The 24,044-nt window shown below is 43.3% G+C and overlaps 2 protein-coding genes across 9 annotated transcripts in view; one reads left to right on the forward strand and one right to left on the reverse strand.

Annotated features, from left to right (window-relative positions):
- Window positions 1-2,397, forward strand: part of Grasp65 (Golgi reassembly-stacking protein 2) — a 28,019-nt gene extending 25,622 nt beyond the window's left edge. Inside the window, exon 10 of the mRNA XM_089578515.1 lies at window positions 702-2,397. Within this exon, the coding sequence (XP_089434641.1) occupies window positions 702-757 (56 nt within the window). The 3' untranslated portion in view covers window positions 758-2,397. The remainder of the gene's footprint in view (window positions 1-701) is intronic.
- Window positions 1,958-24,044, reverse strand: part of Ae2 (anion exchange protein Ae2) — a 198,781-nt gene continuing 176,694 nt past the window's right edge. For 7 of the 8 annotated variants that reach the window (XM_089578508.1, XM_089578512.1, XM_089578514.1 and 4 more), the window contains 8 exons: window positions 22,535-22,729; window positions 18,878-19,147; window positions 18,705-18,794; window positions 15,492-15,655; window positions 10,094-10,347; window positions 7,130-7,299; window positions 6,877-7,047; window positions 1,958-3,827 (listed from right to left, as the gene is read on the reverse strand). In XM_089578508.1, the coding sequence (XP_089434634.1) occupies window positions 3,747-3,827; window positions 6,877-7,047; window positions 7,130-7,299; window positions 10,094-10,347; window positions 15,492-15,655; window positions 18,705-18,794; window positions 18,878-19,147; window positions 22,535-22,729 (1,395 nt within the window). In that variant the 3' untranslated portion in view covers window positions 1,958-3,746. The remainder of the gene's footprint in view (window positions 3,828-6,876; window positions 7,048-7,129; window positions 7,300-10,093; window positions 10,348-15,491; window positions 15,656-18,704; window positions 18,795-18,877; window positions 19,148-22,534; window positions 22,730-24,044) is intronic. The other variant, XM_089578513.1, reaches the window with a different exon arrangement.

Below are 24,044 nucleotides of genomic sequence, written 5' to 3' on the forward strand. Positions count from 1 at the left end.
CTTACCTTGTGGTACTGAATGCCACAACCAAACGTTTTCTCTTCCCGAAAATAACATTTCCAGATTCCTGAATTAGGTTCTTGCCTTTGTAAATTATGCCTCAGATTCTAATTGTTTTTGCTGTCCACTGTGTGCATTCATGACGATGGCATACACTTGAGCAGCCTGGCTTGGTAGTAATTAGCAGCAGTAGTGGCGGGGATGTTGGTGTAATTAAATAGAATGAAAGAAAAGGAAGGAAAATATGTTACCGGCCGTGGCAGTTCCCCTACCTTAAGTGCCCGAGCTGCAGAAGAGGACAATGCAGCTGTTGCCTTGGTCATCCATCTTATTTTTTTTTTCTATTTGTTTACAGTTTACTAGGCACGATTGCCTGTTTTTTTTTATTTCTGGTATCGACTGCAGTTCGTTTATTGTGGTGTTTAGATCAGTTGCTTTTGTTTGCCGACTTGACTGAATTAAAGCAATTTTAGGAGAAAGGTTTTCATATCGCATAGTTACTTTTAAGTGAGTGGTGAGTACTGGAGCTGCTGTCCTATGCAGTGGTTGAGGATGATAACAGCAGTAACATGAAAGTGGCACTGATTTTTAGGAATGCTTTGCAAGGGAGGGCTTCTGCAGGAAGTGAATTGAAATGTAGTTATGTTCACAGCAGACCCATGGTGTGGTATAGTATTTTGACAAGCATGCTTTATTTCCAGGACTTCGTGAAGAAGCATCTGCAAAGTCCCCCATGGCGGCACCACAGCATCTCTAAAGGGCCCTGTTGGTGTTGAAGACACTTTCACAGTGCTGCAGTACCCCCTGGGAGCTTGGTTTACTGAGGGGAAGACAAATGAGAGTGTCTTGTTGACAACTGTACGGATGCTACAACCCCACTGGCTAGCCACTTTTGCTTGGCTGACCTGTCACGCTATTTTGGGAACAGCAGTTAGTCATTCTGCTGAGAGACACCGAATCTCTTCCCTTTTGTGGCAGCAAACCATTCAAGTCATTAGAGAAAAAGTGGGTCTGGGAGTTGTAGAGGTTTTGCAGCAAAGAAAGAATAAAAAGAAAATAATGTGCATTTTTTAAGAGAGGTGACCATCATTGTTGCGAACTTTTCTGCCGTGCACACAATGCATGTCCTTTCTCCAATGGGATTTATCGCCCAAATTATTTTAGTACATCTGCATAGGAACGTTAATGAATAATGCAAGGTGGTTTACAGTCTTTCAAGGATGTGTTTGGTTATTTACTGTGTACAGGCACCCACAAAAGTTATCGGAACACAGAAATCACGAAAAAAGCAGTTTTTCCACTGCCTAGAGGCACGGCCGGGCACTCAGGTGCAGGCCGCACCTGTCGAGCAGTGAAGCTTTGTTGCAACTTTAGTGTTCCGAAAGCTTTTGTGGGCACCTGCACAGGGGTGTTTCAAATACCCAATTCAGATAATTTTCTTTTGCACTGCACTGCACAATGTTTCATTGTCACTTTGGATCACTGCAAGCTTGTGTGAGAGGAGGCAAGATCAGTTTAGAGGATACATGGAACAGAGGGATTCTTGCACCAATAATGCCTTTTTTTTATTTAAGTTGAATTGTTAGAATGTACATTGTTCCCCACTTTCGAGTTGATTTGGTACAACTGCATTGCTATAGTCAGATACAACTCAAGAACAAAGCAGCAGATGCCCCATCATGCTGCTTCATTCTTGATTTGTGTGCATGACTGTAGAGTAGCACTAGCTTACTATTCCATAGACCGAGTGCTGCAAGCAAGTCCACTTTCGTAGCTGGCAGTCGTGCATGATTTCAGTGACTTTTCGCAGTGCTATGGACTATAGCTTGTAGGTAGCGGCTTTAAGTGATTTTTGTACATTCAAGTTTTGTCCTGCATTGCCCAATAGTGTACTAGGATTTGAATGCTTGGTATGTAAGACGGGAAATCCTCAGAATGCATAAGAAATGAGTCATGATTAAGGGCAAAATTTTTGTAATATAGTATATTTATTAAAACAATGCAAAAATAGTTAAATATGAACATTGCATTCATGATGTAGCAAATTTGTGTACTGCATAAGTACAGCAGGGCCAACAATCATGGACATCCACCAGGCATAGCAATGCAAGAAGAAAGATAGGCATAATGCAAAGCAGAAGAGCTCTGCATCTAAAAAAAAAACAAGTAATGGCAGTCAATGCAGTTTCCAACAAGGGGCAGTTCTGTTGCAAAGCAGGATTTTTTTGCTTCATTTTTCACAGTATATTCAAGTTTTATATAACATAGGTGGTAAAGGCGTGCACTGCAGTCGCCTCTCTTTCCCAGTTGAGATGTCATTGTTACATGCTGCTTCTACTGCTTAATAACACTGAATGAATCTGATGCGTGAATGGAAATAAATGCTTTCAAACATGAGCTGCTCCATATTATGCTTGTCTCCCTTGGGTTTGTTGTTTTTATTTCAAGTCCACAATTCTCTAATAACACCAGAACAGTCATGTGAGTAAGAGCGCTGCATTCTGCTGAGGGAAGGAAAAGCTCCTATGCACGAGGTCATTTAAGGACCTGCACTGTCACAGATGACAAAAGTGCATGATGAAGCCGCAACAAAACTTTACACCATCAGTTTTCCCAACTTGCTCTAGCACCAGTATGACATTTAAATGCCCTTTCAGTAGACAGTAGCACCACTGCACAAGTAACGCTGCTTCACACTTCTGGGACCCTGTAAATGCATTGCATGCTACAATGATTTTCTACAGTATCAAAATACTAGTAAAGAATACATTTCAAAGACATAAGTGCACTCGTGAGCCTTTTCTTCAAGGAGTAGCGGTCACTTCTGCAGTCACTTGGGACACAAAGCAAACTACAACAGTATCCCAACATCTTCAGTCTCCACAGGTTGAAACATCAAAAGTACATCTTTCTAAACAATATCACATTGTCGCATATAGTGTTCACACAGAGCTCATATATATATATTATATTCTCATGCACAACAAATTGGACATAAGCTGCGCCGTTCATAGCCTGGCCAAAGCTATCCCACTCCATTTTTTTTTTTTCACATCCCATCAAAAAAAAGGCTGCATGAAAAGTTCACTCGCAATAAGCCATGCAGGAAGAGAGAGGAAAGAAAATGGACAAATATGGTTTGCTTCTTGAATGAGCAAGAGAGCTTAATACTAGATCATGGTCAGGCACTGGTTAAGCGCTACCATTGTACATACTAAAATAACAATGCAGGGCAGCAGTATATGCTTGTGTACAAACATACCAAGCTTGCCATGTGTTGCAACAATTATCACTACCAGCATATTTCTCCCAGAGGAAATGTATATGCCATGTTTGTATATATAATATATATGTGTATATATGTATAAAGCACAAGAGGCAATTCCCACTAGGCAATGAGACTAAATAACAGACACCATGGCACTTTGATTAGACTCCACAGCACTATATCAGTGTTCAGCACAACAAAGAGGCTACACAGAACAAGCAAACGGGGAACAAAATAACAAGCCTCTGCATAAGTATGGCATATTAATGCTGAACAAGTTTTAAATGGTCTTATCATTGGACAGTCCCTGCAACACTAATCAGATCATAGGCTCCTTGAGCTATGGTACATGGGTTAGTCCGCAGCTACCTCATGTGATTATGTACAAGGCTATGAAGATGGCGCATGATATGCGAACAACTAAAACAATAAAAGGCTCGAGCAAAGAAAAAGGGGGGAAGAGGAGGGGGGACAAGAATTAACTAGGCAGGAGTGTTTGCTGGTAAAAGTCTGGATCGTCTTCCTCGTCAGACTGGAGGTTCACATCTTCACCATCCAACTGCAGAAAAATTGTAAAGGATGCATTATTTGCAAGTGGTTCGTGCATAGAGTTAGTTGTAGCTGAATCTGAGATTTCTTCTAGTCGCAACTTTTCAATGAGTACCCGTGGCATACAGATGTACAATGTCAATGAAAAGATTTTATTTTGAGTCCCTCTCTCCATCTCAAAAAGCAAGGACAGCTACTGCTATACTACAATGATTTGCTATTAGGTGTATACTTTAGAGAACCACAGTCATAACAGTAGATGTAACGTTTTTATAAAAAGTTCAAGAACTAAGGTTCTCACTGCTTCATCAGGCAGACAACTGTAAAAGGTTAAAGGTGCAGTGAAGAAGAATCTGAACTCGTCTTTTTGCCGTGGGAACTCAATCTACACGTTACGAGCATTCTTAGAAAGTTCGATTTATTACCCTGTGTGGCCGATTTCCCTAATTCAGTCGAATTAACGTTCGGCTCCCGCCATTTTTTTTTTAATTCTCGCTGTACGGTGGGCGGAGTCGACCAACGCGTGGAGTGCCTTTCACCCAGTCCCGTGGCGGCTTGCCGCTCTGCCATCGGCGGAGTAATACGTAGTAATCCGTAGAAGCAAATAGTCCGTGCGTATTTTTATTTATGCCGGCTTATTTTGCGGCTATGTTGTCTGCGAATGAAACTATTTATTCACGAAAACCTAAAAAACAAAATAAAGCGAAAGCAAAGCTTCCACGGAGCTGGCTGAAAGGCACTCCACGCGTTGGTCAACTCCACCCACCGTACGAGGCAGAATTAAAAAAATAAAGGCGGGAGACAGACGTTAATTCGATTTAATTAGGGAAATCGGCCACACAGGGCAATAAGTTGAAGTTTCTAAGAATGCTGGGAAGGTGTAGATCGAGTTCCCACTGCAAAAAGATGAGTTCAGATTCCTCTTCAGCTCACCTTTAAGTTTTTGTATCGTCAATGTACAGACAAACTCCGATATAATGAACTCAAAGGGGACCGCAAATTAGTTTATCAGCAATTCGATGTATCAAAAATGGCAGTAGATAAGCTTATCTGTAACCTACAAGCAATATTGCACCCAAGCTAGTGATGCGCTTCTTGCAGTGACACGCTGCCCACCTGTGTGCTGGCAATGCACAGCTCGCTAGGCGATCTAACCAGCGTAACAATCAGAGCTGCAGTAGATGGTTCCTTGGAACTAGCCACTGTCTACCATAAGAGGGCTAATCCTGTTACTAGTACACTATAAATGGAATAATCACTCGTTAAAATTAAGGTAGAGTTGGTTTCCACAACTAATTCGGCAGCGAAGAACAAGCGAGGGCCGCCGCTAAGCCTTAGTTGCATTGGCTTTACCGCATGACAGCAATGTGGCGTGGAAAATGAGTACAAAAGGCTGAAGGCCAACCTCAAACACACCCCACGTTCACCTTGTCACACAGTTTCATAATGACAGCGCTGACAGTAGGTGCCCAACGCCGTGGAGCCGATTCGTCTCTGCGTGCGAAGTGACTGAAAAGCGCCGCTAGGAGAAGTGCCATTTGCAGTGGCGCCGGTGATATTGAAATTCGATATACTGCGCAATCTTCCTATACTTTTACACGGGGTTTTCAAAGGGATAATCAGCATGTTCGATGTAGGCAATAATTAAAAATAACCGGGTTCGATATATCCAGGCTTGACTACACCTTGGCTACGAGGGATGTGCCACAGAACAATATGGTCTGCTGGCATAGTAGCTGGCAGCAAAATTAACAGGATGGTGGGGAAATCTTTTCCTTGGTCCCAATGCTGATTACACAAGCAGCAGCTATCTCAGCATTAAAATACCACTGAGAACACATTTTTTTGGCACCTTGACTCTATGACAAAGGATGAACTACAACGTCAATTAGTGGACCTCAACGACTTCAGCACATGCAACTTCACCCACTTCTTCAGGTAAATGACGCAAGAACTTAGTGCAAATCTTGAAGTGTAATTCTTTCATGAAATAACATGAAACGCCTAGTAAGGTGCGGAAACTATTATGGAATTTATTTTAAACACATAGAAAGAAAAAATTGCTAGCGGTTTAGCATTGCTAAGCACGGAATATTGAGCGAAAGCAGGTTTTTGCAGGTGGACACCAACATCACGTACATGAAAGCGAGCCTTCGCTGTCCACTGACCCAGGGAGCCAGCTGTGCGCATTTCCTTTAGTCAAAATCAACGGACTCTATAACGTTGTCAACGCCAACACCAGTTAACCCCGGCGGCCCACTTGTTTTGTTTAGTTTGGTTTTTGAGGAAAGGAAATGGTGCAGTATCTGTTTCACATCTCGGTGGACACCTGAACCATGTCTTAAGGTTTGGTTTGGTTTGTTGGGGTTTAACGTCCCAAAGCAACTGAGGCTTCGAGGGACGCCATAGTGAAGGGCTCTGGAAATTTCGACCACCGGGATTCTTTAACGTGCGCTGACATCGGGCAGTACACGGGCCTCTAGCATTTCGTCTCCATTGAAATTTGACTGCCGCGGCCGGGATCAAACTCGCGTCTTTCAGGCCAGCAGCCGAGCGCCATAACCACTCAGCCACCGCGGCGGCCCCGAGCCTTAAGGGAACAGATAAAGGAGGGAATGAGAGAAGGTATGTCACGTGGCTGCCACACCTCCACCACTCCTCCACTTGAAGGTCAAGTTGTGGCGCCGATGACCCTGGCTTGACTAGGCCAGTAAAGCTTTCTGGCAAGGTTATTATGTACAATCATGCACGGCCACTTGGCTCCTGCTGCCAACGCCTAAATTGGCAACTATGCTTTGTGTGGTTGGCAAATACACCGGTCAGTGAGTAGCCATGCATTCTGCACAGAATGCACCTGAAAAAAAAAAAGCCTCCACGAGCTAGTGCAACAGTACAAGCACACTAAAGCATGCTTATGTTCTTGTTTTGCTAATGCTTCTGTTGTGAATCGTGTGCTTCGAGATTACTTTACATTGCGATGTACTGGCACACATGACAACAGTGGATGAGTTAAAGAACAAAGAAAAGGACAAGAGATGGTAACAAAGGTGTCAACTTACACACTGTAGCTCCTTCTCTGTGAAGATGTACTTCAGCTGAAGCCGAAGTGGAATCATAAGCAGCAGCACAAAAGGGAAAGCCAAGGCTAGTGAAGATGACTTCACTGCCCAGAGCACAATGAGGCAGACTATTTGCAGCAGTGTGTAAAGGTGCATCTTCGTAGCCTTCACCTGATAAAGAAAAAAAAAACAAGGAAAAGCTAAATAAGAGCACTTCTTCAGACCCTAGTGAGCAGAGGGGGCAATGCTATACCTTTTGTGCATAAGGCACACTTGGGAAGTGCTTAGTTGGCTTGAAGAAAAGAATTATTCGCTCGAACAGCTGGATCCCAATCATGGAGGTGATCCCCATGTAGAGGAACACTCCAAACAGCACCGCTACAGGAACTTCTCGCAACAAAGGGCTCATGAAGACGGACAATCCTTGAAGAGAAAAGAAAAAGGAAGCTACAATGGTCGCCATACAATGGTCATAGCAATAGGTTTGTGGGCAACAGAACTGCATTACAAGGAGTGATGATAGCATGACAGTACTCTCAAACATGAAGAAAACTAAGCTTCACACATTTAACCCACTGGAATAACATTGAAGGCTGTATTCCGATTTGTTGCAGCATTGCATCACATCATTTTCGGTGTGCAGCAAGTGGCTCCAGCTCTGGTGGCCGACAGGATGTAAGAAGCCATTGTTGTGCACTTACATTGTTATGGTAAATTTGATGCTGTGTAGCCACTGAGTACTTTGATTGGTTTAGGAATGAGACCACTACTAGTGAAATTGCTATGCATATGAGAACCACTTATGCTGGCCGTGCCAAAACGCACACTACAAACAAGACACTCATCTGGCACATTAACAAATGTGGCATAGCGCCTCTCCTGAGGCTAAAATCAATATATGGAATATTCACTTGAACTCAGCTCGCACTGAGCATTTGGTAGAGAATTAAGAAGTGACAACAGCATGTCCTTATTACTGATGCAGAGTAGTATCACACTGGATACCACAGAGAACGGTTGCAACTGACAGTGACAACCTCAAAACATGGTTCTGGAAAAAGCAGTTACTATGTTTCGATGGCACAGCCATCAGTTGCAATTAATGCAGAGGTAAGCACAGCATCATGTAGGCTAAGATCTATGTCAAGGCCTAGATTCTGTCAACTGAGCTATCGATTTTCTAATGTTGATGCAATGAAAACTTTTGTTTATGTTCCACATTAATGATGCATGCAAGTGCTTTGAAAGTAATGCCTGTTGTTTATTTCCTTGGAAACTACAACAGATAGAAACAGAGCAACAACACTTCTTTATAGCATACTGCCAAGCCAGAATCAAATGCAAACATTACTTATGAACATGACATAATATTCCTCCTTTTTACTTTTTAACTGTAGCAAGCAACAAGCACGTAAAAGGTCCTGTGAACTGTATGTTCTTCAATAGGTAGCACATCGCTGTCACACTGCACAGTTGGGGGATAAAGTGTAGCAGTGTTTACATATGAATTCAATTGAATTCAGTCCAGCAGTATGCCAATAGTTACAATGCCCATTTTTAGACTTGGCCCTCATTAGTGGCTGTGCTTTTTCACCACTGAGGGACAATAACCACCCATGCTGGACCACTAAAATGTGTACCAACAGAGGTGGCAGTGCATGTGACGATTACTGCTAAGAAAATGTAGAGATGACAGCCTCTCCAGGCTTCAAGAAACCCAAAAGGAGGCATTACTTTCACATTCCAAAAGACCGTACACATTGCTTTAACCACAGAGGGCTACATCTTGAACTCTTTCTGTGATAGTAAATTCACAGGTAACTGCTGCCCAGACCACTTTTTACTTGGGCTTGTGGAGACACTAGTTAAACCTCGTTTTAGCGAACAGGTAAAAAATCATAAAATAGTTTGATACAGCTGAAATCTGCAATATAAAATCTCACCAGAAACAAGCAGGAGACGCTAAATTTAGTCAGTGAATGAAAAGCAATAAAGAGAGATCTCTTCTGAAGTTTCAGCACCGTTTCGAAACCGCTCGTAAAGATTGCGGAGGCCGCAAAAAACAGTGCCAAACGCCACTTAGGCTAGCTTCCCCACACTACAGCGGTGTCGTGCAAAAAATAGGATGCCAGAACGAAAGCTATCACCAGGATGCATGGCTACTAGGAGGCTGCAAGTGACCATGCTGCTGGTTCTAGGGCATTTTCAACGGGTGCGAGAGGCTCTAACGGGTGCCGACCGCATGGCTACTACCTGTTCTCGCTGCTACATCTTCCATCGTGCTGTTGGAAAGTGCGAGATAAAGCATGAACCATGGCGCGAACGCTTGCCGCATCATCACCAGTCGCTCGTGTAGTGAGGCAAAGCCTGCTGCCTGTAATCCCAATGGGCGAAGCTTAGCGCTCGGCAGTTCGATATATCTGTTCTATGGCAGACCGCGTTTGATATACAAAGAACTGCATGCATTTGTTAAGAATATTTAGGCACAGTTCAATACAGCCAACAATTCGTAATATCTGTGTTCATTATATTGAGGTTTGACTGTGTCTCATTGCTGGTGATAATGCTATCCAGGAAACAGTCTCCTTTTAAGTTGATTCAGTATGTCCTGGCAAACTCTCACATGGTGCTCTTCTTGCTCCTGTGTGAGTGTTTGAGGGACCTGTCTGGGGCAGAGTGTTGCCAGCATTGCTTCAGACACACTGCAGCTCATATCTAGCCTCTGTGCAAAGGATTTTGAATGTAATCTGCCAATTCATGTAGATGAGCTGGTTGGGATGGCTTTCCTTTTGTGAGGAGACAGCTGCACATGGCTGTCATGGTGACTTGTGGCTCTGTGAACATGTCACACTCATGTCGCTGTCACCTCTCATAACTACCACCTATTGCTTACCTACACTTACACCCACTACAGGATCACCGTAAATATGCTGCAAGCATTGGTGGACGTCCATGGCAGTAATATTTTCTGCATGTAGGAATGAGACCCCTTTGTTTAATTCAATGTCAGACACCATTTCGTTAGACTGTAGATGTACTGTTGCTACTGTCACATGGCAGCAAAATTTACCGAAGTATTATTGGAAAGGTTCCATCACTACTGCCACACTACCAACAACTGCATGCGACATCTAGGGCCAACAAAATGAACTATGAGGTTCACATTCAAGAATAAAATAATTGTGAGAAAAAAAAAATGCACTGAGGGCGCACCCACCCACAAGCAGTGACACAAGAAGGTTGGTGACGCGCTGCTCCTTGACACCGATGATATGGGGTGACTCGCCAGGCGCATGGGTGCGGCTCATGACCGTGAGTGAGGCGAGGTGAGAGACTGAACGCACAGTGGCTGCACACATCCAGGGCGCCCCCATGAAGGCACAGCCCAGCTCCATGTAGCAAATGAGCAGCAGGTCAAGGTGAAAGCCAGAGCCCTTTTGCAGCTTGCGCTCTTTCTTGCTCAGGATCAGCCTGCAGTGAGAACAGTGTATTTGGGGCTTGAAAGGCCCTGCTGCTCTGGATCTTCACCACTATGAACAGCACTCACTAAAGGCCCCAGCACTGGAACTGCACATGTGCATCACCATGCAGCTCAAGAAAAGGCAATAAAGCTGCTGCCCCGTCTTTGTGTTGTGGTTGATCTCATGGTCATGTGGTTTGAAAAGGTAGCCATTCGCCCTTGCTGTCACGGACAGCACTGCCAATCTACTAGGCATTCTTTATTTTCATATACAGTCAAGCCCACTTATAACAATACTGGTTATAACAATATATCGGATATAACAATGGTCAGTCATGGCACCATCAGCTTTGCTATGTGTTCTATGGTAAAATAAACTGCTTATAGCAATGCTGTCAAGGCACATTATTGGTTATAACAATTAAATCTGGTAATTGAGCGTCAACCGTTATAGAAAAAAAAAAAAGAAGGGAATGCTACAACCACACCAGCAAAACCGTGCTTACAACACAAAAGCGTGCGCATGTGGGGCCAACCAATGGACTAAGCCAGCGCAGCAACGCCACGAAAGCAAAAGAGGCAGGCGTCATCGCGTCACGAGAGCTGCTGCATTGCTGCATTGGCTACGCGCGCCATGCGTACCCCCAGTCAGTCAGTGCAATGCGCGTGCGTGCAGCCAGCGCGGTTTTTCTCTTCTCAGCTGTCACTGCACCCTTAGTTCTGCATGCTTCTTGGATTTCCCGTAAGAATCACTTCCGGAAAGCCGGTTTGATTCCTGTGACACGGAGGTGCGCGAAACTCCCGGTGGCGCAGTGATGGCGGTGCTTTGGTTTTCGGTGAATGGTGAACATTGTTCCGGTTCCCTGAAGTTCGAATTAACGAGCTTTTACAGGCATTAGAACAATCAAACCACTCTGGATATTTACTGTCAATAAATGCTCTGAAGTTTGTCATCTTTTCTTCTTTTTTTTTGCACAACCCTGTTATAACAATTATTGGCTATAACAATGGTATTTCCATGGCACTTGAATATTGTTATAAGTGGGCTTGACTGTATTACATTTGTCCCACACAGGGGTAGCAGCCACAAATGGTGCTCAGCACAGAAGATGCAGATGTGCAGTTGCTATCATGCACATGTTTTGCACCTTGTGGAACGGTCACAGGCCATAGTTCTGCAAGAGCTTGTGGAAGGAAAAATCACTCGCTCTCATTCTCGAAGTGAAATTACACACTGCTCCACACCAACACCAAAGAACATTTACACTTGACACGAAATATACTATAAAACTGAATGCTATGAGTTTCCCAATCTAAAGAACAAATTTTGATCCTCGAACAATCACCAGGTTTAGTGCCTTTGAGGATGTGCACTGAAGAAGTAAAACTGACTGCGGAGCCCAATTTAACAAAGCACTTCCAAAAAAGGACAGAGAAAAAGAAGAAAGCATGCATAAGTAGAGTCGAACACACATATAAAGAATCAAAACACTGAGTTATTGCTCGTGTTGAAGATAACTATCAGCGTCAGGAAGGTCGTCAGTGCAAAACACATTGCGTACAACTGCAAACTGTGTGCAATCTTGAAACATATACTTCCACTGTCCAAACATGACTGCTTTTGTTCCTTCCAATGTCTAGTGCCTTTATAATTCATATATAGTGAAAAAGCAGAGTTTACAATGTCTGCAATTGCTTCAGGAAGAAGAAAACCTTTCTTGGTATTTATTGCAACAGGTGTCAATCTCTTTCGAGCTAAAATTACATTATTTCAGCTTGAAAGGATGACCGTGCATTTGTGCTAAAAATTAATAAATTGCTAATCACACCGCAAAATGTCAAACCCTCATCACTGTTAGCCAAGAAAAGAAATGTGCATTTAAAAGCATGTAATGAAATTGGTTGAGTGCCACACAGCTCCCAATAAATGCCTGTTCCAAGCTGTAAGCTAGGCTTTGTTTTGGTTTGGTTTCATTCTTTGATGAATCGGTCTATAATGAACTACTATTATCAAAAGTGTTTACATGCCACAAATGGTCTTTAACACATACGAGGGGGTACCCAAAAGAAACCGGACTAATTTTTTGAATCGGCACAGCTTCTCTGGTACCGCGTTTTTCCACTAGGAGCGCATAGAACGAACATTTCAGAGTCAGTAAGCCGAGCGCCGTCGCTGAAGGAGGTCAGACAAGTTTAGGCAGAGTTTTAGAGTGACGACTGTTTTGTGTGAGTGTCGTTTTTGCAATGGCTGATTTTCGTGAACAGCGTGCGCCGGTGAAATTCTGATTTTTTCTCGGAAAAAGTGGGACGGAAACTCTTGAAATATTCAGAAAGACGTTCAAGGACAATGCTATGGGGACAACTCAAGTGTTCCTGAATTAAATCCTGAATCAAAGCAACAGTCATGCCAATGGAAAACTTCAAATTCACCTCGCCTCAAGAAAGCTCGTGAGGTACGTGAAACCAAACCTCAACAAAATGCTGATTTGTTTTTTCGACTTGAGAGGAGTCGTCCATTCAGAATTTGTTCCGCAGGATCAGGAAGTTAACCAGGCTTTCTGTTTGGATGTTTTGAAAAGATTGGACAACAGTGTTTGGTGGAAGCGGCCTGATTTGTGGCAGACGGGTGACTGGTTTTTCCACCATGGCAATGCCCCTGCTCACACAGCCCTGTCTCTACGACAAATTCGGACCAAAAATGGCATGACCTCTGTTCCTCAACCTTCATACTCACCCGACCTTGCCACGTGCTACTTTCTTTGTTTCGTATAATGAAAAGACAGGTGAATGGAAAGTGTTTCGGTGATGTTGCTGAGGTGAAGAAAAAAAACGACGGAGGGACTGTCAAGCATCACAAAAGATGAATTTAAAAAGTGTTTTGAAAAATGGAATGAAAGATTCGACAAACGTATCATTGTAAGTGGAGAGTACTTTAAAGGATATTGAAGGTCTTTGCTGAAAATGTGAACAAATAAGTTCAAACAAAAATAAGTCCGGTTTCTTTTGGGTACCCCCTCGTAAAGAGCTAAGTGTGTGCATGCCAGTGCAAAAAGTATAAGAACAATTAGCAGCTTGTCTAAGTCAACTTTCTCAATGGACTAAGCCGAATTTTAGCAAACGTTAAGCGAGATTTCACCAGCAGCAAGAAAAGTCTGCTTCCAGTCTCTGGAAACTGTTTTACCACATGGATGAGTTCCTGCCAAGTGTAAACTTTGGCCAGTATGCAAATCTGGATGCCAATGCCGATGGGGCAAAAATTTGCATGATGAAAATGTGAAGCTCACGTAGCCATATATATAACATCCTGCAAACATTTATTGCACGCTCTTTCTTACCGATTCTGTGCACTCCTACCTTCCTGCTATATTTCACACCTGAGCCATTTGCTACAGGACATGAAAGACGGCAGCCGTACCACTTCAAGCCGTGCGATTTGGAAATGACTGGCCAATTAAACTGAAACGATTACTTAAACAATGATCTCAGATTTTTAGCTACAGCTGTTACATTTTCTAAGAACTGTTGTTCAGTGCAGTTATGTAAACATCACCAGAGTTTTAGAATAGGGAACCGAATTGCTTTGGTGACTGACCAAACAAAATGACATATGTCACGAGCATACACATATGCAGAACCAAAAGAGTGCTTCGGGTTTTGTGTTAGCATTCACCCCACTCACCAAAATTACAAAATTATTGTGCAAACAACATGTTAGCACCTCCTATGAAGGGGCCACTTTTTTTTTTTTAGCTTCAATTCTTTACTCCTGTAGCACTGTGTCTTCCGACTGTAGCAAATGAATGGTGCTTGGGATTTTTGTTTTGCCTCATCTGTGCTGAAAAGACTGAGCTAATGAATGTCACACAGACTGCATCTTAAAATCTCTTACCATATGACAAGTATAATAAGAATGCTCAGTTGGGTCACTGCGGAAATACATTATGAAGAGCATGCCGTTCAAATGGACAAATCTGGGTTCAAGAGAGTGGCAATTAAAGCGCTGAAATACTAAGTTGCTAGCTGATATTCAGCTATTTCTTTGCTCTTGTGATACAGTGAAGCTACAAAACCTGTTAGCTTTATAAATGAAATCAACTAAAGGTATCAGCACAATGCTGCAAGAAATGAAGGCAGTCTGAACTACATTAAAATGCAGACAACCTCTCGTTGAAACTGCTATCATTCTAACTTGCTGCAAGGCCACCATACCCAAGGTTGACAAGGGCCCAAGTCCTCCTAACCTTAAGGGGCAACACTGGTCTTAGACCTATTTTCCTTATTTTTAGTCTAATCCTAATGAAACTGTGCCACCTTGCTCAGTTTTTTATACTGATTTCAACAATGAAATTACCTTTCTCATAAATTGGTTGGTTCACAAGATTATTAATTTTAATTAGTCATTCATCAGTACTTCTGTGCAAAAAAAACTCCTCAATAAAAAATTATTTTTAATCTATGGCTACGTAGTATGGTGAGTAGGGAGTGCAGTAATCAAAACCACTTTTCCGTTTTACCCTCATTAGTAATTTCACAGCACTTGGGATATCAGTGTTCAAGGTGTGAATGTAATGAACCGATAAACTCTGCGAAATTTTAAATTTTTGAAGTGCAGTTGAACAAATCTGCTTCGTTTATTGCACATACTATGCCTTCAGCTTCCCTTAACAAACAATGTGACATCTCTATCTGTCCTAGATGTTGAAATATTGACATACTAAGACAGCCAGATGTCCACAATTTCCATGCCATAAAATTGTCTGCTCCTTCAGCCCACACGATGATCTGAATTTAATATTATGCTCAAAATGATGATTTCTTGAAGGAGAAAATTGGTACAGTTGGAAAATAATAGGAGTAGATTCCACAAATGTCATTTCTTGAAAATCAGTTTTTTGGTCTCAAAGACCAGTGTCCCCCCTTAAACGCTTCCCAAGAAGCTTGACTTGTGTAGATGAAACTAAAGGTAACTGCTAAGCTACGAAAAAGTCGAATATAGCCCTTTGGTATTTTTAAAACATTCTGATTCTGACAGCAGTTGACGATGCATGACCCCTCCTTTTCTCTCTTCAGGTACAAATTTAGTTATTCAATGGGCACGGTAAACAAAAAAAGCTGAAAGGAATGGGACATCCAGGGCAAACGGTAGATGACTCACTCGCAGATTTCAATTTCGAGGAACAGGAGTATGAAGACCAGCAGAGCGCCAAGTGCAGCTACAAAAATATGCCACCAAATGAATGGCCGTGTTGAGCTGATGGGGGCAATTAACCAACCACGACCTTCGATGCTGGTGCTTAAACCATTGGGAACCTTCAGCTTCTGCAAAATTGAAAAGCAAAAAAAGACAGATTTTAAATAAAGCAGCTCGGTGCACAAGGCTACTCTAAAAAGCATACGTTTTGTGGTCACTCGAAGAGATTCCTCAGCTGCCCTTTTAAGTTACACACATTGAAGACTAAAATATAAAGCATTTCAACAAAGTTCGGCCAAAAGAAGTACCTACAACAGTCAAATAATAGCGAGAAATGATGAGTGAAGGCATTTTGTTGTGCTGGGTTTTATGGCACATAGGCAACTGACCATCATGTGCCAAACACAAGGTTGAATATGACTGCTCGGTGGAAGGGAGCTAAAAATAGTTTTAAAATACTTTAACTGGTTTAGGAGTACTGCTTCTTTCAGAACCAAACGACTCGGGAAGTTTCAACGAGTGAACTTTGTCCTAAGACTAAGCTGAGGCGGAATGAGATCTGTTTGTTGTAAAACTAAAATATTTTTTCTTTAGCTTCTCGAGTTTTGTACACAAAAGTAAGATATGGTTTATTGTGAGCTCATCTCCACATCTTTCACACTTTGGCTTAACTTGTTTCATGAGAATGAAGTTGTGTTTCAGGTGTGCATGTTCGATATGAAGGAGACATGCAATTACTTCGATGAAGCGTTCTTGATGACTACATGTCTACTGCTTCTCGATGATCGGTTTACCTAGGTTCAATTTGTTGTTCAATTTGTTGTCCCATGAAGCCTGTCATTCTGCTCTCAGTGTAACTCTGTATAAATTTCGTGCACAATGTTTATGCAGTATATTTACTTTTTTCATTTTGGTGTTACCAGCTCGTGCAGCACATGGATCAGCTTTCTTGTTCCTGCCCATTTCCACGTGGCTAGGCACCCAGCAGAACTTAATTACCTGTCCTTGTGTTTCAGCTATTATTACATTATGTATTATGTTTAATATTAAGGGCTAACCTGCACTTCTGGCGTAAAGCTATAATTACACTCGGGAAGTCAATGTAGACAACACTGTTCTTGATGTTTTCAACATTTTTTCTACAACTACAGCTATTATGCAACATTCTGCAGCAAGAACTGACGTACATTGAGGCAGCTTATTTTTTCCTTCTTGATTTTCCTTGTATTACCACGCTACCAACAAAAAGTGCTGTTTTAGAACCATCCGCATAAAAATCTGCAATTCTCATATTTTTCATTTAGTGCGAAAAACACTTTCAGAATATATCTCGCAGGGTTTGCCTCTTGTGCAGTCTTACTCCAGCTTTGTTCTAGTGCGACAGAAATAGGATGCTGCGACACCAGAAAAAAAGCTGGAGCAGGACAGCATTGGTCCCTGCTACCATGGTAAAACAAACTACCGTATTTACTCGCATAATGATCGCACTCGCGTAATGATCGCACCCCTGAATTTTCTTGGCAAAATTCAATTTTTTTTATTCCCCGCGTAATGATCACACCCCGAACTTGCCGCTGCAATTTGTCGTGTGCCAAGTCTAGCCGACGATGATCGTACTTGCCATCTGTCTGACAGATGGCACGTGCAGATGACCATCTTGCCCTGTCAGCATTACAGTGGCAGCCGCCTGTTGGTTGACCTGCAGTCACACGGGCAGTATAAATGCGGTTATGCTTAACTGTGGATACCAAACTTAACTGCTGTTATCTCGAATCACGGTTTGCCGTTGTTGCAAGGCTTGCCACCATTCTGGGTTGCGGTGCAACGAACGAAGTGACGCGGTGACCCGGAGTGAAGCAACAATTGCAAATATCTTGCAGCACAGTTGGTGCTGTGTCGAGAGTGTCATCCAACGGCGCTGTCCGGTTACAGCACTGCCTCCACAGCCGAATACATCGCTGCGCCGCCCGCAAGCCGCCAGCACGAAGGAAACACCTCTACGGCGGACCCTGGCGCCAGCGTCAGAAAACCGTGCTAAACTTATTTGTTCTCGTAAATAATAAGCCCTGGGATACGGGAATGCCAAAAAAGGAATCCTCCTAGAGGATCGCTGACCTGTACCGAGTTGCTGGTAGAATAACTGCGATACGGGCTAGTTTTATGTTTGCAGCCACGTAGCAGCTGCTGCCGTTGCAGCGCGACTGACCCAACCTGCTGGCATGCCAGCTCCGCTGCTAAGGTGTTGCTGAAATCGATCGTATATATTTCTTTCAATATGAAACAATGAGGTTGTCAGTAAGGCAGCACCATAAATAGACCATTTAGTATAGCGTTGGGCAATTCAAAGTTCAATTCAATTCCGTCCGGTCAATTCAAAGCAGACCACTGTGGCTTCAGTACGAAACAAGTTAGGCCTAGTGGCAACTAGGGAGTACTAGCACACCAGAGCGCCGTACGCCGCGCTCGCGGGAGGCACCATTGCAGTAAGCGCGCGGAATCTGGTGCTACGAGCGCTGCGAACGTGTCACCTAATTTAATGCTGTGCTGCGGCAGGGACTGCACATTTTTCGGCGTGACGGCGGTAAAATGCATAGCTTGAGGGCCGCAGGACATTGCTGCAGTATGCTGTAGCTGTGTCCTCGGTTGAGATCGAAGGCTGCGTAAAAGCGCCGTTGCGCGGCATTATACACACTGCCTATTTTGATGTGTTGCTCTTGGAACATGATTTAGTGCGAAGAAAGTACGTTTTTGAAGTGGGCCACCTTGTGCGCTTTTCGCACTCTACATTCTCGGTTAACGAAGTAAACCAAGGTCGCCAAGCTCGGTTCGCGATAACCGCATTTAGCGGCGTAATGTGTAACCGTGGGTAGCGCGCCCGTGTGACAAGGGTAGTCTGACCTGCAACTTGTTTGAGTTTTCGGTGCTCAAAAATTTTTTGTAGAAAATTTACCCCGCGTAATGATCGCACCCCTAAATTTGTGTCAACTTAAAAAAAAAAAAGTGCGATCATTATGCGAGTAAATACAGTAACCATTTATCCCTCACAAGGCAGTGTCTAAACCGACCACTGAGGACCAGGGGCAGATTTTATGGAGGATTTTACTTTATCTTTCTGGCACTGGTCTGAAAACAGCAACAGCCAACAACAATAGCTTAACTTTCATGCAGTACTCTTACCTGAGAATAAGTGTTTGGAACAAAGAAGTCCAAAGTAACAATGGCAATGATTGCAATTGGAATACCAAAGTCTCCGAGAGCTCTCCTTGCCTAAGAAGAAATGGAAAGGAAGGAAATTTAAAAACTTGAGCTTGCACACCAACCTATTTTCTAAAATTAGTGAAAGTACCCACGTTTCTCCCAAGAAAGCTGCTGTTCCGAAACTTTCTTAGGAAATCCGCCAAGAAGAATGTTGAGAACATCAATATCATGGACAGCAGTGCAGTGTTCGGTTGACGCGTTCGTTCTACGATTTCAAACTCTGGATTGAACTCTCCACTCCAGTTTGCAGCAGAAGCGTTAGTCCAGTCTGTAGCTGAAATGTTGCTTGGAAGGTAGGCCTCCGTGGCATTACCATTATCACAGTAGTCATTTGCTCTAAGCAGTGGATGAGTAACAAATATCTGAAAAGAAATACATCGATATGCTGTCTTCACAAATGGCAACCAATACTTTTTGCATGCATCACGTGGAACTCTGGTCACAATGTTGCTCAGTAAAAGGTTTCTTTGTTCATTGTCTGCAAAGAGAGTATGATGTCAGGGCAATGCATTTCTACAACATCGAATCAAATTCTTTGCCGCAATTTTTGAAAAGAAGGGTCATATTACAGCTCACAGGTGTTAAAAATATTCACTAGTGGCTAAAGTATATTTAATGGATCGATTTAAGAAAAACTGCTAACTGGTTAAAAAAGTAAACACCCCCTTGCCTTGGGAAATAAACACAAGGGCCAGAAAAACTGATGCACTTGGAAATTTTGTTAACCAGACCTGCATGATGTGTAGGTTATGTATGTATGAATACCGTAAAAACGCGTGTAAGGGCCGCACCCGTGTATGGGCCGCACCCCGTTTTCCCGAAGGAAATGTTTAAAAAAAATAAATCCGTGTATAAGGGCCGCACCCGAACTTTCCATGACCCAGGTGGGAATAGCCTTCTAAATGCACGTGCCGTGGCCTCCGCGATCAGCTCCGGCTGTGGACAACGGTACGCTCGATCGCGGAGCGCTTGATCGCGCCAAGCACGCGCACAAGAGCTTCCAAAAACTGTCCATGGATGGCGCCCGCCATCATCATCGGCTATTTTTTCTCCTCTCCCCTCCTCCCCGCGACTTCCCATTATCTTTCCTTCCTCCATGCGTTATCTACATCGGCATCTTTCTTTCCTTCCTCCATGCGTTATCTACATCGGCATCAGTATCGCCAGCTCCAGCCTTTTATGGCGTGTTAGCGCGTTCACCGTAGTTGTGGCTTTCGCGTGCTGCCGCCGGGTAATGCAGTTTTAGCACGATGGGTAAGCACGTTATCAGTTACACGGCTGGGAGTTAGCTCTCGAATGCGGCAAGCGTGCGGCGGACAGGGAATTTGACGTGGCCGAGAAGTGCGCCCGTCCGATGATCGTGCAATCAAAAGGGTGCATTGAGAAAAACAAGCTGCAAAAAGCGCGCTTTCCGAGGGGAGCCGTGTGAGTTTCCTGAACTGGAAGAAGAGATGCTCTGCTATGTGATGGAAATGCGGAACAACTGCTACGCGTTGACAGCGGACATGCTGCGCGGCTTCTTTGGGATGAGCGTGCACCAGAGCACAGCACCAGCTCAGAGTCGAAATACTCCGTGAGTGACGACTGAACATAGAATAAATGCCGCTCATTCCCTGATTGGTGTGTTCTTGCTTAAAAAAAAATTTTTTTTTCGTACGTCGCGTGTATGGGCCGCACCCCGAAAATTGGCCCCCGAATCTGGAAAAAAAAGTGCGGCCCTTACACGCGTTTATACGGTAACCTGTTATGATCAAATGACAAATATTATCACAAAAGGAATAAAAAGATACAGCAAGAGAAATTAGTAATGAGAAAATTATTGAATTTGCACATTTGGAGAGTGATTTATCCAGGTACACACTATGACTTTTAGTCGTCATTGATAAGCACATGAATGCACAGCCACCAATTTTAGCACACTGCATTTACTCGCATAATTTGTGCCCTCACGTAATGTGTGCAACCCTAATTTATTACCCGGGCTTTTAAAAATAACTTTTACTTGCATATTTTATGCTCCCTGCTGCATCAGACCACCAGATGTGGTTGTGCGCAAGGCAGACTTGGGAAGATCGGCACGGCCACGTCGCAGTGCGTGGCTGAGAAAGGTGCAAGTAGCGATAGGATGAATTGTGCCCCGTTTACCCTGCTCGCTCACTCTGGCAGTCGCTCTCCCATACAAACAGCTGCAAGAGCAAACTTCTGGTAACCTCCGGCACCGCACCAGAATCCGAAATTACAGAACCATTTGCTGTTGTGTTTGCTACTATAGTCAGCCAGGCTGCACGCGAGGGTGCTCTTCTATCACCTTTTATCTCCATTAACCTCTGAATCCTGGCTTCACAAATGTATCACTACATGTTTATTGCTTGAGCTGCACACACGCCATTATGCTATTTCGCAAGGAACATAAGGTAGGGCGGGGCAGGAGGGAGTATGCGTCCTATATTCAAAGTCGAACTTTTTTTCTTTTTTGGCCAGAGAGGGGTGCAAGTTGGGGGGTCGAAGTATAGGTGGAAATATACAGTATATATTGTGTGTTATCACCTTTGTAGAGTTTTTTAGGAAGTGTTTGCAAAACCTTTGCATAATTTGCACACCCCCATTTTTGAAGCCTTGATTTAAAGAAAGAAAAGTACGCAAATTATGTGAGCAAATACAGTGTATGCCTCAGGCTCATCAAATATTCTCCAGTGCATTGCAACTACAGGAAAGTAAATTCAGGGCAGTATGGTTTATGGGGTTTAATGTCTCAAAGTGACTCAGGCTATGAGGGGCGCCGAAGTGGAGGGCTCCGGATAATTTCGACCACCTGGGGTTCTTGAACATGCACTGATGTCGTACAGTACAAGGGACTAGCATTTTGCCTCCACTGCAAGCGGGATCGAACCCGCATCTATTGGGTCAGCAGCAGAGCACCACGGAGCCACCATGGCAGTTCTGGGTAGTATCGAGCTGCAACATGCAATGCACCCTCACTATGACAACTACTACCGAAAGCAGGAAGGTTCTACAGAAATTGATTCAATCCCAACTTCCATAAAGTCAGCTCTAGCAGTTAACCTTCGATGGTTTTCTGAACGTGTCACTAGCACAACTGCACTTTTACTGAATCCAGACCGCCATGAGTGGTCATGGTTCGTGGTAGGGGCCAATGTGTGGGTGTAGCGAAAGGCAAAAACTAAGCCGTGTCAAGCTGGAGAACAGTGGCCGCAGGAAATTAAACAAATGTTGCCACACTGTTTTACAAGTCAAAAACCCAAATTAATAAAATTCAGCCTAACAGGAGTCCACTATTCTCAACACCTCACTCCTGCTACAACAGGACAATGCATATCTATTAGACAGTATATTTGGTTTACTCTAACTGTTACCAGTTTATGATGGCCTACAGCTCGCACCAGAGCTATATTGGGAAACTGTGCCAATTGTTGTTTTTCACAATAGATTGTCAACACTTTTCACTGTGCATGTGCGTCATGTTTCTGGTTTTCATTTGTTTCTTTAACAGTAGGTAACAAAGAAATGCACTGCAGATTATACAGCTCAAGTTAATTTTGTCAGCAAAAATTTAGAAGTAAAATACTACCACTTTAAACATTGGTGTTGTTCCATTAGTGCAGAGAGAGTGGAAAGAGTAAATAGCAAGATGGAAGACTGAAGAAACCTTCTTTTTGGTTTGCTATTTTTCACATATGTCACAATATGGTTAGAAGGCCATGGAGAAACAAAACGATGGAGGTACTCACCAAGTATAACTTATAAAATGACTCATATATGTACAGGAGTGAGATGAGTGATGCAAATATCTCCTGCGTGAACCTTGTGAAGAAACGGACCAGTGCACTTCCTTCGAAGGCTACTACCAACGTTGCCAGGATAGCTATCCACATGCCTATCCAGACCCGAATGGCAAGGAACTCCACGTCATTCTCTTCACAAAACTGCAAAGCAGGCAAAAATGGGAGGCAACTTTAAAAAACTTTAAAGAATAGAAAAAAAAGTTTCCCATATTTGCAAGATTATACAAATAACATGTGAGGAGGTGTACTGATGAGTCAGAAAACAACCTGCAAAACAACATTATGATTTTAATGCGAATAGCAGCTCTGAGAGCATATATGAAGCAATATCAAGTTTTGTGCCGACTACCTAGTTATTTGTAGATGCGCCTACAGTACCGGTCACATTGGCACTTTGCACCAGGATACAGGTTATATGGTGTCGTAATGTGATGCATTGAAAATATATGTAAACATAATGAAGTGTTGTTACATGCATTTATCCCATAATATTCTAGAGCTTATCTACCAGATGAACGTTGTGCTCTCCCTTCACCTCTCACAAGTGGAATCATTCAAAAAGATCAGTAAGCCTTCTAACGTGTTCTCCTCAGCCTTAAGTGGTGTCTGTTTTCTTCAGGTGTCCTTTTGCTTTAGTATTTACTTTTATGTGTAGCATATTGCAATCACTCAGTTCAGCCCTTGGGCGCGGCCGGGCAGCCACCAAACCACGTGACGTGGCATCACGACAGCCGGAGGAAAAACCGTAGGTAAAGATGATGGCGATTCTTGGTGAGAATTGCAAACACAGTAAGAATTAAAAAAAAAAAACAACAACAAAAAAAACAAAAAAGAAAGAAAAAAAAACCGCCTGAGCATGGTGGCGGTTGCCACCGCCCCCCGTTTCAAAGGGGGCGCTCCTATCCATCCATCCATCCATCCATCCATACGTCACCGAGGAAAAGCTGCTGAGAAAATCTAGTGCCGCCAAGCAATACCTCGCGCAAAAAGACCGCGCAATATGCAACGCATTCTTGGCTTAACCAAGCTAAGCCTGAGCATTTTTTTATTTGCGTATTTGGTTAATTTTTGTTGCAACAGCCCCTGCAATAATGCCTGACTGGACAATTCAGGTACCTGAGTGAGTAAGCGAGTGAAGTGCAATGCAGAGAGTTTTAATGAAAATATAAAAATTTATGAGAAGTACTGTCCCAAACAGAAGTGTGGTGAAGATGAGAGTGGTGGCCAAAATGATAGCACTCTCTTGAAACACAGCACTGCAGCCTATGCAATGGGCATGCACGTCCTAATTTGCTGGCACACTCAGTAGCCTCCCTTGATGAGGAATGTGACTGTGTGATAAAAGAAGTGCCAAGTCCTATTCATAGAGCCACTGTCATTATTTTCCCTTAAGACACACAAAAAAAGTGACTTAGCATGCGCCCCAAGCACCAAGGACCACTCTCATTGGTCATCT

This window comes from Amblyomma mixtum, chromosome 3 (genome assembly GCF_055824585.1).
Source record: "Amblyomma mixtum isolate Tamu chromosome 3, ASM5582458v1, whole genome shotgun sequence".
Taxonomy (NCBI): Eukaryota; Metazoa; Arthropoda; class Arachnida; order Ixodida; family Ixodidae; genus Amblyomma; species Amblyomma mixtum.